The sequence below is a fragment of the Trichoderma atroviride genome, chromosome 2 (assembly GCF_020647795.1).
Source record: "Trichoderma atroviride chromosome 2, complete sequence".
Taxonomy (NCBI): domain Eukaryota; kingdom Fungi; phylum Ascomycota; class Sordariomycetes; order Hypocreales; family Hypocreaceae; genus Trichoderma; species Trichoderma atroviride.
The window spans coordinates 1,954,962-1,968,316 of record NC_089401.1 but is presented as its reverse complement, the minus strand read 5'-3'; the positions used below and the strand labels follow the sequence as shown (position 1 = coordinate 1,968,316).

General features: G+C 51.8%; 4 protein-coding genes across 4 annotated transcripts; 2 read left to right on the top strand and 2 right to left on the bottom strand.

The window, feature by feature from the left end:
• Positions 1-325: 325 nt before the first annotated feature.
• TrAtP1_013329 (uncharacterized protein) lies at positions 326-4,672 on the bottom strand. Its single transcript, XM_014087901.2, has 2 exons — positions 3,954-4,672; positions 326-3,898 (listed from the first exon to the last, which is right to left on the bottom strand). Exons 1-2 carry the CDS (start codon positions 4,238-4,240, stop codon positions 934-936), a joined length of 3,252 nt encoding a protein of 1,083 aa, XP_013943376.1. The 5' UTR covers positions 4,241-4,672; the 3' UTR covers positions 326-933.
• Positions 4,673-4,802: 130 nt separating this feature from the next.
• TrAtP1_003421 (uncharacterized protein) lies at positions 4,803-6,236 on the top strand. The gene is made up of 2 exons (XM_066111876.1): positions 4,803-4,875; positions 4,934-6,236. The coding sequence occupies exons 1-2, from the start codon at positions 4,870-4,872 to the stop codon at positions 5,819-5,821; spliced, it is 894 nt and encodes a 297-aa protein (XP_065967955.1). The 5' UTR covers positions 4,803-4,869; the 3' UTR covers positions 5,822-6,236.
• Positions 6,237-7,782: 1,546 nt separating this feature from the next.
• On the top strand, positions 7,783-8,995 carry TrAtP1_003420 (uncharacterized protein; the record flags this gene model as incomplete). The annotated part of the gene is made up of 3 exons (XM_066111875.1): positions 7,783-7,857; positions 7,942-8,508; positions 8,651-8,995. 3 exons carry the CDS (start codon positions 7,783-7,785, stop codon positions 8,993-8,995), a joined length of 987 nt encoding a protein of 328 aa, XP_065967954.1.
• Positions 8,996-10,344: 1,349 nt separating this feature from the next.
• Positions 10,345-12,448, bottom strand: TrAtP1_003419 (uncharacterized protein; the record flags this gene model as incomplete). Its single annotated transcript, XM_014087898.2, has 3 exons — positions 10,345-10,592; positions 10,650-12,063; positions 12,260-12,448. The coding sequence occupies 3 exons, from the start codon at positions 12,446-12,448 to the stop codon at positions 10,345-10,347; spliced, it is 1,851 nt and encodes a 616-aa protein (XP_013943373.2).
• Between the last annotated feature and the right edge of the window lie 907 nt (positions 12,449-13,355).

The window sequence follows — 13,355 nt, the reverse complement described above, 5'->3', positions numbered from 1 at the left end:
GGATGACGTGGAAATTGATACGCAGAACTCAATCAACGAATTCTTAAAGCAATAATATTTGTAGACGTATTTATCACCTGTTTTATATTATATACGGCTAGACTGGGAGGAAAAGTTGAGACGGATAAGCAAGTTTTCATATATACCTGTTTTATGAGTACCTACCCACCAAATGAATGTCATTACCGCACAAATGTCCTTGCTTAAACCACTTTGTAAAGAGTGCTGCTATAGCCGTTGGCAGCTTCATTCAATCTGGTCAAGTCTCGCAGCAAACATCAGTCACATATAGAACTATTAATGATAATCACACAGGCCAACACAGTTTAAAGAGCGACTGTTTTATTATCAACTAATTATAAATGATCGACTATAGTTGGCTTCCAAAACACCTTACATCCCCTCAAGGTCCAGGTTACCCGCTGGAGAACTTGTCCAAGCACTCATCTCGGCAGCATCCTCTTGGTAGGAAGCGCGTTGCCAATATGCCCGTACCCCAGCTACCCGCCTCCACTGTCTCGTCACTATCCCACAACGAAGAAAAATAAGAATTTCGACTGTTCCACCATGGGCTACTGCCTTTCCCACTGCCTGCCATCATGATCTTGAAAGAAGCAGCTTCCATACTACCCATCGCCAACTCAGATGACTAGCGTTAGACAAGTTGTCTCGCTAGCTCTGACCATAAACTCCGCTCATCTCGACGGTGATTAGCTGTGCCGCTACAATACGTATCCGCAGCAATAAGCCGAATCGCCAGGCTCGAAGTGATGGCGATAATCATAGTCTGTTGGACTTTTCGCCTTCTCCACGATCGTTTCGACGGAGCGGCTGTTGTAGGCATCATGTTTTGGTGAGTTTGATGGTTACTGTGGAGCGTTTAGGGTGTATCCTAAATGTCATTATTTGCTGTTACAGCCTTGTGCGTGTCACTCAGTCGTAGCCTCCGCCGATTTGGCTGTGGAAAGCAGTGCTGATACTCTTCTCGTCGTCGTCATAACGTCGCCCGTAACCACTGCCCAGAGTCATACGACCGTTGCTTTCCACGTACTGCTTCAGTCGATCGCTCTGGCTGTAGGAAACTGCTCGCATTCCCGTCACAACGTCGTGTAATCCAGCTCCCAGGCTTACGCCTCCTTGGCCGATTCCCTTGGCACCAATGACGCTAGTCGAGGCATCAGTTAGCTCAGAATTTGCCACGCTCTCCCCAGCAATGCTCTCAGGCGCTCGGTTGCGACCCTTATGTCCTCGTCCCGGCGCCGATACTCCAGGTAGCCCCGGCCACTGCTCGGGAGCAAAGCTGGAAAACATGGGTGGGAAAGCCGTATTGAGCGCTGCGCCTCCAAAGGCTGAGCCCTGGATTGAAGAAACGTCGTCCGGAATGTAGGAAACCATGGAGCCAGCGTCAAAGTCACGGCCAGGAGGGCCGCCATTGAATCTGCCATTTGACTGCCTGGCGCTGGGGTACTGAGACGGTTGGCTGCTCCTCTGGCGATAGCTTACTCTGGGGCGGCTAAACTGCAGCAGACAGGCCTGCAGGTTGGTAAGAGGGCCTTCGACAAAGCACTTGCGATCCTTGAAATGAGCAAGGAGGTTATGCCAGAGCTCATGCTTGGAGAGCACTTTGGGGTTTCCGAGAATAACAAGACCATACTTGGCTCGGGTAAGGGCAACGTTGAGACGACGAGGGTCCGACAAGAATCCAATACCTTGGTTGTCATTGGAACGAACACAGGACAGAACAATGAAGTCCTTCTCACGACCCTGGAATGCGTCAACAGAGGCCACTTCCACATCTTTGTACATTTCCTTCTTGTATGTGCCAGAGTTTTGCATAGTGGAAACAATATAGCTTCGCTGGCCCTCATATGGTGTAATGACACCAATCTCAGATGGCCTCACGCCGGCCTTGAAGAACCGCGTGACAGTCTTCTCCACATTCGAAGCCTCTGTTCGGTTGAGGTACGAAGTGCCAGAGGTTGAAATTTCTTCGTGGCCAATGTTGGACCAGAACATCATGGGCATCTCTGTTACAGGCCAAGGGAAATCAACGTCTTTTCGAACTCGCTGCTCGTGGGTGATGCCGTTCTGAAGAGTTCCATCGTAGAACATGTTGGAAGGAAACTCTGAAAGGCATGGGTGCATTCGGTACTGTGTCTTCAGCGGGATCGGGTTGATCTTCAAGTTGATGAGTCGCTCAAACAAAGACCTGTTGAGACCAGCCTTGGCCGCCTTCTTGTTCATAATCACAGGGCCAAGCTGCTTATGATCTCCGACCAGAACGACTTGCTTGCATCCGAGCACAAGAGGAATCATGCATTCAGGCTCAGCAGACTGGGTAGACTCGTCAATGAGGACGTTTCGGAACTTCATCTTTGACAGTCGTGGATCGCCTGCACCGACACAGGTACAGCAGATGACATCCGCGTTGCTCAAAATCTCTCGCTCGGCGGCCTTGGTCAGCTGTCTCAGTTTCTTCTCGTCCTGGCTTGAAAGTTCGCCGACTTCATTCTTCAACTGGGACAGCTTCACGAGCTCGGTATTGTGCTCGGACATGCGAACCTGCTCGTGCAAGGCGAGGAAAGTGACAGATGACTCGACATCCTCTCGCGACTTGGCCGTGAGTCGAACCACTTTGAGGCCTGTACGGTGAATACGTTCACAGAGCTGGTCCACAGCAACGTTGGATGGAGCACACACCAGAACCTGGCTGCCGCTCGTCTTGGCAAGGTGGTAGATGATAGTAGCTGAAGTAACCGTCTTTCCTGTACCAGGAGGTCCTTGGATCAGACTAAGGGGCCTCTGAAGAACAGCCTTGATGGCATCCACCTGGCCTTGATTCAAATCGGGTAGCCCGGGAGCAGACCATTTCTTAGGCAGCGTAACTTTCATAGGGGGCGGCTGGCAAATATGGCCGAGCAAGATGTGGAAGATGTATCCCGAAACGCTCATGTCGTCGACGGCAAACGTCTTCATAGCCAGCTGCATACGATCGTACGAGGTAGCCTTCCAAACGTAATCGGCCGAAAAGTTGTGAGAGAGGTCGATGGGGACCAGCTTGTCGTTGCCCGTCTTGCGCAGCTCGAGGCAGACTTCGTCGGATTGGCTGTTTGGGATCTTGATGACGTATCCGACTCCCTCCCAGGGTTCTCGAAGCTCGCCAGTATATCGTAGTCGCATTTCGTCGCCGACTGCGAGTTTCACATCTCCGGATTCAATCTTTTGCAGGTTAAAGCTAGCAATGTGCTTGTTATTGAGAGCATAGTCCCAGCGAACCGTGAGGCCATCTTCCGACTGCGCTTCCTTGAGCTTCTTATCGTAGTCGGACTCCATCTTGACGAGGGGCCCAAAGATATTCTGGTAATGGTAGGGATCGTCGTATGTCAACTGAACCGGAAGAGGTTCGTCGTCAATGTTGGAAGCCTTTTCCAAATCTTGAATCGTCGCATCTGGCTCTTGCTTCCACATTTCTTCGAGTTTGGCAATCGTGTTGATCGTGAGGTGGCGGGCGCGCAGCTGTTCAGCGTCGGACGGCGGGTTCACAAGCCACGGCAAGAATGCCCGCTCCTCGATGAGGGGCTCCCACCGCGAGGTGTCCCAATTCATGTCTTTATTCGAGGAGACGGAGGCGCAGGGCTGACGGCATAGCAGGACGACCACAGCATCAGATTTCGCAGGGATAAATCCAAGAATGAAGGCATTCTTTGTTCCACAGTTATAGCATTCCAGAACGGTATCGCCGAGGGTCGATTCGGGGTGTAGCTGCACTTCCTTGTGGCGTGCGCGAACGAGGTGGTTCACAATATGGGTGGACGAGCCACTACCACGGGCACTACAGAACCACTTGTTGCACGTAAGGCATTTGACGACACAAGCCGGAGAGTGAATGCCGCAGTATCTGCACAGCGCGTTAGTTTATATAACCAGCGTGAGAAATAATTGGCGATGCTCACGCGCATGCATGAGCCGGGAGCTCTTTCTCCTCCTCAGGATGCTTCAGCTTCATGCCCATCATTTGATCGACGGGGACGCTATTGAGGCTGTCATTATCATCCTCTTCGAAGGCCTCCGTCTGGTTATCGTCGTCATCGGCTCGGCGTCGGCCACTTGGGCCGCCATATTTGCCGTAGAGCAGAGCCTCGTCAGGATCGATTGTCGACAAGTCGTCAGCGCCGGCCTTTATGGCGGCAGCTGAGTCGGAAATAAGGTGGTTACCAACATGGGTGAAGGCTCCCTCCATGTTGATTGGGTGTCTGGGGCGAGTGCGCCAGACGGTTGCTTTTGATGGCGATATGTCAGCTTCACGGTAGAGGGGTAGCGAAGAGTGACGAAAGTAGAGAGGATAAGGTGCAAGATCGCCCAGAGAAGTTGTTTGAGACTCGTGCGCTAGAACCAGATACGAGGGAGTACCGTGTACCTTTACAGTATATTTTGTGATTTCGAGAAGCCTCGTGCGACAAGCTTCGGCGCGAAATGGTCAAAGGGAAGGGATTCGATAAGTTCGTCGACCGGCCTCACATCATCGTCGCGGACGCAGGAAGAGGAAGAACAAAGGAAAGAATCAATATGAAAAGCTAGAACACAAGTCTCGAGCCTGGCTTTTGGAGAAGATTGTCGCTCGGAAGGTTCCCAGGCAGAAAGCGTTTTTCTGCACTCGTCAGTCGGAATCTATCAACGCCCTGGCGCACCCGAGAATCCTAGGCGGTGGTGTAGTGGTGGGACAATTTGCGCCCACGTGATAGGCGGTTCGGTGGCACGTTATCGATAAGACCTGAATTTCCGGCAAAACTGATAAGCCCAAACTTTTTTTCGACTGCCTTTGCGCCAGCTCCGATGGAGTGAAGTTATCTATCTACACATTGAGCAAAGATGATTGTATGTTGGCCTAGATTCTGAGTGTGGAGAGACCATCATCGCTAATTATAGTCTACAGCGCAAACAAGCACGCCAAAGGCGTGATTATCTCTACCGACGAGCCCTTTTACTGCGAGATGCCGAAATCAGCGAGAAGAGAGCCAAACTGAGGGCTTCACTCGCTTCAGGAAAACCATTGGACCCAGAAATCGCCAACGACAAATCCCTGAGGAAAGATTATCAATATGATGAATCCCGCGATCTTACTACAAATGAGCAGCTGGACCTGGACGACGAGTATGCGCAGCTATCTGGCATCGTCGACCCTCGAGTTCTTGTAACGACCTCTCGCGACCCTTCGGCCAGATTATCAGCCTTTGCAAAGGAAATCAGACTTCTTCTACCAACTTCTATTCGCATGAACCGTGGTAACCTTATCTTGCCCGACCTTGTCAAGTCTGCCCAGTCCGCAGGCCTGTCTGATATGCTCCTACTTCACGAACATCGCGGTACTCCTACGGCTCTGACGATTTCTCATTTACCTCACGGACCGACAGTCTCATTCTCCCTGCACAACGTTGTTCTCCGCCACGATATCCCTGGCAGTATTCGAGGAACGGTGTCAGAGGCATACCCTCACCTGATCTTTGACGGCTTTACAACTCGCCTGGGAGAACGGGTTGTCAAGGTGCTGAAGCATCTATTCCCTCCTAGAGAACCAATTACCAGCAAGAACAAGGTTGGCAACCGGGTAGTCACATTTAAGAACATCGACGACAGCATCGAAGTCAGACATCACGTTTTTGTACGGACGGGTTACGACAGCGTTGAGCTGTCCGAAGTCGGTCCCCGAATGACAATGAGAGTATTCGAAATTCGCGGAGGTACTCTGGAGAATAAAGAGGGTGACGTCGAGTGGCATTTGTCGCAATATACTCGAACATCTAGGAAGAAGAATTATCTCTGAGCGGGTCGTCCGCTGGTCAGCCTCGTCCTTTTTCGTCTTCTTGGCACACTGAGGCGCTGTTCCTGAGGCTTCGTGGTCCAGTTGTTGGCGGACTCGAAACACTATTTTTAGCGCCACCGATTGTGGCGGATCTTAATGCGCAAATTCTGATACACGCGGCCATTTTGACTTTGGCTGCAGCAGCGAGGTTGGACTTTTGACTCACAGTCAGCGCCATGTTAAGGGAGCTTCGCCACGATGGCGACGTAACCGAAGAGACATTGGATCCTGTTATTGGCTCATAATGGCCGAATTATGTGCGCAGTGTTGAAAGGCAGCATCATGAGATTGACGATTGTATATAACGAAGTTTGCGATCATGTGTACATACTAGTAATAATACAGGGAGAAGATATCCAGTATAATTTCATTATCCAGCACCCCGGTTGCAGCTCAATAAGGCAGCCAGCCCACCCATATGTATTACATCAGTAGCATCAGTAGCATCAGTAGCAGCCCATGTATAACTGAAGTGCTGGATAATAGAATTGGGGGGCTGAACAACTTTTCTCATAATAAATGGCTGCACACATAAATAAGTAATGACACGATGTTAAAGGGTCGCAATTGAATAGCTCAGGTACGACATCTTTACAATCAATTGGCCTATCTGAGAGCATCTTAAAATGAATGCCATGCCGCATCAAGAGTTACACGACGAATTAGATGAAAGCGTTGAGAGTCCTCGAATTATGAACTGCCCGTGGCCAATTACTGTTGAGAGCTGCACTCCACTATCCGCTCGCCCTAGCAGTGAGCCTATTCCAGACAAAGTAGAACCATGACCGCTACCGTGCCCCAGATCAGGCACAGTGGCATGCAAGAATACGAAGCTACGGATCCCTGTCCATCAGATGATCCTGCAGACAGAGCATCTTACCGTTACCCTGGGGATTACTCACTCAGCCGGCGCCTCCAGCGCTAGTTGGCGCAATTGCAGAGCAGAGAAATTCTCTTGTCTTCCTACATTGTCCATGTCCCGCAACCAGGACCCGGATGTGCTAGAGAGGCTCTTCTTCGCTCGGCGATGCCACTAGCTCGCTAGCTGACGCGCAATGAGCCCGGCAAGGCGACGCCCAAAGCCACAGGCATGGTTCACGGCCATGACTTCGATGCGCGACGATTGGCGGGCGCAGGGACCCGATGGAGCCAGCCAGCTGCTGGATTAGGCACAAGCACCTCGGGTGGAGCTGTCAAACCGATGGCAAGATGATTTCAACCGTGGGCGTCGTAATGGCGGCCGGCGGCCACTGGGCGCAGCGCTGACAAAGGCTCGCTCCGCGGTTCCGCGCGAAGACGCTGGAATCGGCGACGAAGAGATTGAAGCGAGAACCTGGTAGAAACGGTCTCAACTCGTTGTGCACTGCTTGGTTTTGACTCGGCTCGAATCCGGTTCTCCCAGATTGGGTTTTAGTAATTAGCCGTCCACGGGTCTCAATACGTCACTGGCCAATCCCTGCTTGCTCTACGCGCTGGTCGCAGTTACATGGCCCGGGTCCCTCTACAGTTTTTTTTCTTATTTTTTCGGCGCTACTCGTTTTCTACACCACAGCCAGCACCGCCTAGCCTACAGTGTTAGTGTTGCGCCTCTGCTATATTCCGCTTTGGGGCCTCGCAAAAACAGAAATTGCCGTCCTTCCCTTCTTCTCCATCTTCCTCCACCTCCGCACAACCCGAGGCTGCTTCGGTTTGCCAATTACTCGTGCTCGTTTCTGTACTTTGCGCTGCCAAAGCCTCCCCCACCAATTAGAGCACTGTGCTTGTGATCTTCTCGAAGCCTTGCCGTTGATTCCGCCCGCTGTCTTCATTTACCTGCACGTAGCTGCAACCACCGCCGGCGAATCTCTCGCTTCGTCGAATCATCACCACCTCTCCCTTCCACCTGCACCAAAACAGAACCCCCGGCAGCACGCTCCTTCAGCATGTCAGGGCAGCAGAATCCCTATTCTCAAGGCCCTGCGCAAGAGGCCGGGCACAATCTCGGCGGCTATGGCCAGGTAAGTAAACCGCCCTTGTAGAGCCTTGCGACCCGCGGACTTCCGGACAAGCAGCGACGATGCTAATGCAAATGCGCTGGGCAGCTCAACCCATATGCCACCAACACCAGTGAAAGCCCGTACAACAATTACGAGATGCAGGACTACAACAGCCAAGCCCAAGGTCAGACCAGCAATGGATACGGCCAGGAGCAATCGCGACAGCCTCTGTCGCAGGCAGACTTCCTCAGCCGCGTGGGAGAACTCCGCAACGACATCAAGTCGCTGACCTCAGAGATCGACTTCATCGGCCAGCTGCATCAGCGCACTCTCAGCACTACTGACCCAGAGGCCACCCAGCAGCTTGAGCACTATGTGGCGCAAACGCAAGTTCGTAACACCGCCATCAAGGACGGTATCAAGGGTTTGGAACGCGATCTGCTCAAGACAACAGATGCGTCTCGCACCACCAAGAAGACCCAGCTGGAGTCGCTCAAGACATTCTTCAAGTCCGAGCTCGACAAGTACCAGAGCATTGAGCGCGACTACCAGCAGCGTTACCGAGAACAGATTGCGAGACAGTATCGTATTGTGAACCCGGATGCATCGGAGGACGAGGTGCAGCAGGCCACAGAGGCTGATTGGAACAACGAGGGTGTTTTCCAGACAGCTGTAAGTTTTACCCTTGATCTTGTCTCGTTCAAAATGCTCCAGTGCCAAAGAATTGGCCTGGCTTCGCGCTCCTCTTCAGCAATCAAATAGTAGCTTGTCTGGCGAGTACATACAAGTATGATTAGCGCTGACCACTTTGTAGCTTCGCACCAACCGCTCCGGCCACGCTGCTTCTCTCCTTGGCAACGTGCGCGCTCGCCACAACGAGCTGCAGCGCATTGAGCAGACCCTGTCCGAACTCGCCATTCTCTTCCAGGAACTCGCCTCCATGGTCGAGCAGCAGGAGAACGTCGTTGTCGCCGCCGAGGTCAACGCCGAGAGCACGGTCCAGAACATCGAGAAGGGTAACGAGCAAGTCAGCCAAGGTATCCAGCACGCCCGCCGCACTCGTCGTCTCAAGTGGTGGTGCGCTCTCATCGTCTTCCTTATCTGTCTCGCCATTGCTCTGGGCGTGGGTCTGGGTGTTGCCTTGACGAACAAACACTGATCGGCTTTGTCTCGCCGAAACAAAACACTGCGAATTTCCTTTATATGAACGATCTGCAAATTTTCTTTTTTTTATTACTTCTGACTTCTAAACTACGGGAAAGGGCCTCTTATTACTTCCAGGGCTCTCGAGGCGTAATATTTTTTTTATTCTCTCATAGACTATGAACTATGTATCCAACCGCATGAGGAGGAGCTTCTACGTGCTTCTTCACAGCGAAACGACTATTTGTACAATCTTAATTCTTACTTTTGAGACGCTACACGGGGGGGCGAGGGGAGGAAGAGTAGCGTTGATTGCAGCGGGAGCAGAGAGGAGATGAGAAAGGGGAGGAAGAATGATACAACTCGTGGTGACGAAAGGATAAAAAGGGGAGCACAGATATTGAAATTTTTGGTGGTGTTGCTGATGATATTTAATGCCATGAACTCTCGGATGTGTCGATGAAACTACTCTGGTAGAATGGGATCGGATCGGATGGGAAGCAAAGAGGGGAGTCCATGTGATTGCGACGGATGAACATAGGATAGGACCCTTTTTTATACCTTTTTTTTTTAATGAAGCGGATAAATTGTGAGGATAATTTGCGTTGTGAGAGGAGTTTTGTTTGTCTTATTGTTTTCCCGAGCCAAAGTAACACATCCCAACCATCCAATGATACATCCTTTTTAGTTTTTAAGCATACATCTTTTTCCGGTTCCCTTTGTCATACAGCTCCTTCGAATGGGTAAAAAGAATGGTAATCATACAATACAGTAAAATACAAAATAACGAATGGAAAAAAAAGTATCAAAAATACTTTGTGACACCATTACAAGTCAGGAGACGTGAGATGTCATTATAGTAGAAATATACAGAAGAGGGTTTTTCATTTCTGCATTATCAACGCCACGGTTTTTTTTTCTGCCATTCAGTGAAAACCCCCCCCCCTTTTCTCTTACACCTCTCCATCGCATCACTCCTTTCATTTTTTCCTCGTTAACCGTATTCCGTCCCCATCCCTAAACACAGCATACACCTAATCATGAGACGTAATCAATCCCCCCTGAATGTCGATGTTAGATATTTGCTGTTCGGTTTGCGCCACCGGATCGAGAAAAGGGGGAAACATGTCCGAAGAAAATACAAAACTCCAAAAAGTTTTTCTCAACTCTCCGATCTTCGGCAGCGTATAATGGTTTTTGTGGCATATGTGTAAGTGTTACAAGCCCACACACTGAGTTCATAAGTGGTATGTGTGTATATGTGCATTTCTGAGGACCGTCCTCTCCTCACTCTTATTCTTAATTCTTCTTTTCATATTTTTATTCCGTCCTTTGAATCTGCAGCCCCGTTCATGCAGCATCAAACTAAGGCATGCGCAGTCCACCAGGGCCGCCTGGGCCGCCTGCGAGCTTCTCCGCCAACTTGGGGTACTTCTCCGTGACCTTGACTTGGGTGCGCGTAGCCTCCGCGTAGGACAAGGCGTTGACAATTTCGCCCTCGGTTCGGGCGAGCTCTGCCGCACGCTCAAAGTACTTGAGCGCCTCGGTGACCTTGTTCTGCTGAAGAAGAAGCTGAGCCATGGTGGCTACAGCAATATCACACTCAGGATCAACTGTAGAATGGTAAGTTAGTATTGTTCGTAGTAGAATAGAAACAGGGAATTACTGACTAATCAGAGCCTTTTGGCAAAGCTTCTCTGCCTCTTTAAAGTCAGACGATGACTGAAATAGGGCGAGAGCTTTGTTAATCAGGGGCAGAACGTTCATGGACATGGGCTTCGACTGCTTCTCCATCTCCATGGCGGTATCAAACTTCTCAATGGCCTCGGGGTAGTTACCCTGGTCTAGCAACAGCTCGCCGTAGTAGTTGTAAACGTCGGGGACCTTGGGGAAGTTCTTGATGCATCGTCGGAAGGTGGCCATGGACGACGCGATGGAGCCCATCTTGTACTGGGTAACACCCAGCTGGATGTGGGAGAAGATGAAGTCCTTGTCCAGGTCAATCGACTTCTGGTAGTCCTTCTGTGCGCTTGCGAGGTCGCCCTTGATGAAGTGAGCCTGGGCGCGGTGGTAATAGACATCGGGGTCGTCGTTATCCTGCTCGAGGGCCTTGTCAAACTCGGCGTCGGCCTTGTCAGGCTCGCCCAGCTCCAAACTGATGCTAGCTCGCTTGATATAGCTCTGGGTCATCTTTGGGTCGAGTTCGATACTGCGGTCGAAATCCTCCGTTGCCGCGGCGTGGTTACCAAGAAGGGTTCGAATAGTACCCCGCAAGTTGTAAGCGAGAGCCTCGTGCTCGCCGAGATCGCCCAGCTCTATGGCCTTCTCGAACGCCTGTCTGGCCTCCTCGTATCCCTCGGCCGTCTTCTGCTCGAGCCCCTGGAAACCGAGCTGCAGCTGTCCCAGACCGGTATCCAGAGAGAGCTCGATTGAGTCGTCAAGAGCCGCAGGGCGGGGCTTCTGGCGGAAGCTCTGCAGGTAGTTGCCGACGAAGATGGGGCTAGGAAGCTTGGCGGGTCTGGATGCCATGACTTCTTTGGCCTTGTGCTCGGCGAAGACCTTGAGCAGTCTCTCAACTGCCTGGGCAGTTGATTCGCTCTTGAAGTTGTCGATGATGCAAGAGGCTGTGAAGTCGAGAAGGGCCTCGGAGTACATCTTTAGGTGCTCGTAGGCAGTAGCACGGCGGTTAATAGCCTTAATGTAATCGGGGTCCATGCTGATGGCGGCTGTGGTATCTTCGACGACCTTTTCCCACTCGCTCATGGCGCTGTAGCAGGCAGCTCTGTTGGAGTAGAAGACGGCATCTGGCTTGCACAGAATGGCCTGGGAGTAGAGGTCGATGGCCTTGTTGTATGCCTTATCACCGTAGGCCTTGTTACCGGCCTGCTTCAGCCGAGCGGCATACTGTTCTCGCACCTCGGGGCTCAGCTGTAGAACGGTGGCCTCGTCGATTTCTGGCAGCTCGGATTCGGGCTCGACGGTGGCGCCTTTGGGCTGAGAAGCTTTGGAGTCGGCGGCTTTGCGCTCGGCCTCTTTGCGCTTCCTCCTCTCCTTCTTGCTGAGCTTTGGTGACGCATCGGACTTCTATTGCAAGCAGTACATGTTAGTATTTGCTTCTCTCACTCTCTCTTATCCAGCGGTGCTCTCCGGTTTCGGGTCGTGTCCACCAATTCGGCGGCGACTCCAGCACGGCTGCTGCGATGCTTATGCCGTCATGCCGTCATGCCGTCATGCCATGATAACCCCTCCATGAACAACACAACAACAACCAAAGACGTACCGAATCGGAATTCAGATAGTAGACGACGCCCGCGCCGGTGACGACAACAGCCACGCCCGCAATGGTATAGACCACGGCCTTGTTCTCCGACACCCACGACGATATCCGGTCCCAGGTCGAGGACGAGTTCGCGTCGACAGCGACAGCGGCGGGGCGGCCCGGAGGCATTGACGGCAGCGGGTTAGACATGGCCGGGGCGGGAATTAGAGCGCTGCGAGCTCGAGACGAGAGATGGAGACGAAGGACGCAGGAAGTGCTGGGGGCTCGAATGGGCCGTTTGAATGATGTCGGGGCGCAGGAAGAGCTGCAGCAATAGCTGGGCACGCGCAGTAAAAAATGAATGATGGCACGGCCACAAGTGGTTCATCCACCGGCTGGCGGGCGGTTAAGTAACCCACCTCGAGCTAGACGGAACCGCGCAGCAGGAGCTGCTTCTGAATTTTTTTCTTTTGGCTTCTCATTCTCCACTCTGCCTTCCGAGCCACTGAGAGAGCCACTGAGAGAAAAAACATTGAACACCGAGACTGGCATACGCAACCGCCGGTCGCCTGGCAAAGGCTCCGAAAATGCCTGACCTGACTTCAGTATCCATTGATTTTATTCGCTTTGCATCTATACATTTTGTCCTTTCACTCCTGCTATGCATCTCGTCAGCCAAGTACTAGGCGCATCGAGCCCCTAGCAGCTATGACGATATGCCCTGGGGCGAAAATGCTAGCCATGGAACCAATGCTTTGCACATCCACCCATTGGCCCACGGCTCAGATCGATCTGCCGCCGTAATAATTTCATACCAACCTGAAGTGCGTACATATAGCCGCCGCAAGATTGGCCACCGGCTCGTAGATTACGCGACAAGCCGCCACAGCATGTTATCCAATACTGTGCATCTACCCTGATGCCTACACAGGCAGTGAACAGCTCCATGCGATATGCTCAGCTGAACATGTTCGCATTCAGCCATAAGCTGTGGCATTGCCCAGAGCCGATTCGTCTCTCACAGGTTGCTGCAGAAGTCTTGCATTTTACCCGCTATTAGTTGCTGGCCGTGCACCTTTTAACATTGAACACGAAGTGACGTGACACCTACCGTATG

What these genes read in the sequence shown, in the direction of transcription:
- TrAtP1_013329 (XM_014087901.2), bottom strand. Translation starts at nt 4,240, where the DNA reads ATGGAGGGAGCCTTCACCCATGTTGGTAACCACCTTATTTCCGACTCA. An exon ending in CTCCCGGCTCATGCATGCGC is followed by an intron (nt 3,899 to 3,953) that starts GTGAGCATCGCC and finishes CGCGCTGTGCAG; the next exon opens with ATACTGCGGCATTCACTCTC.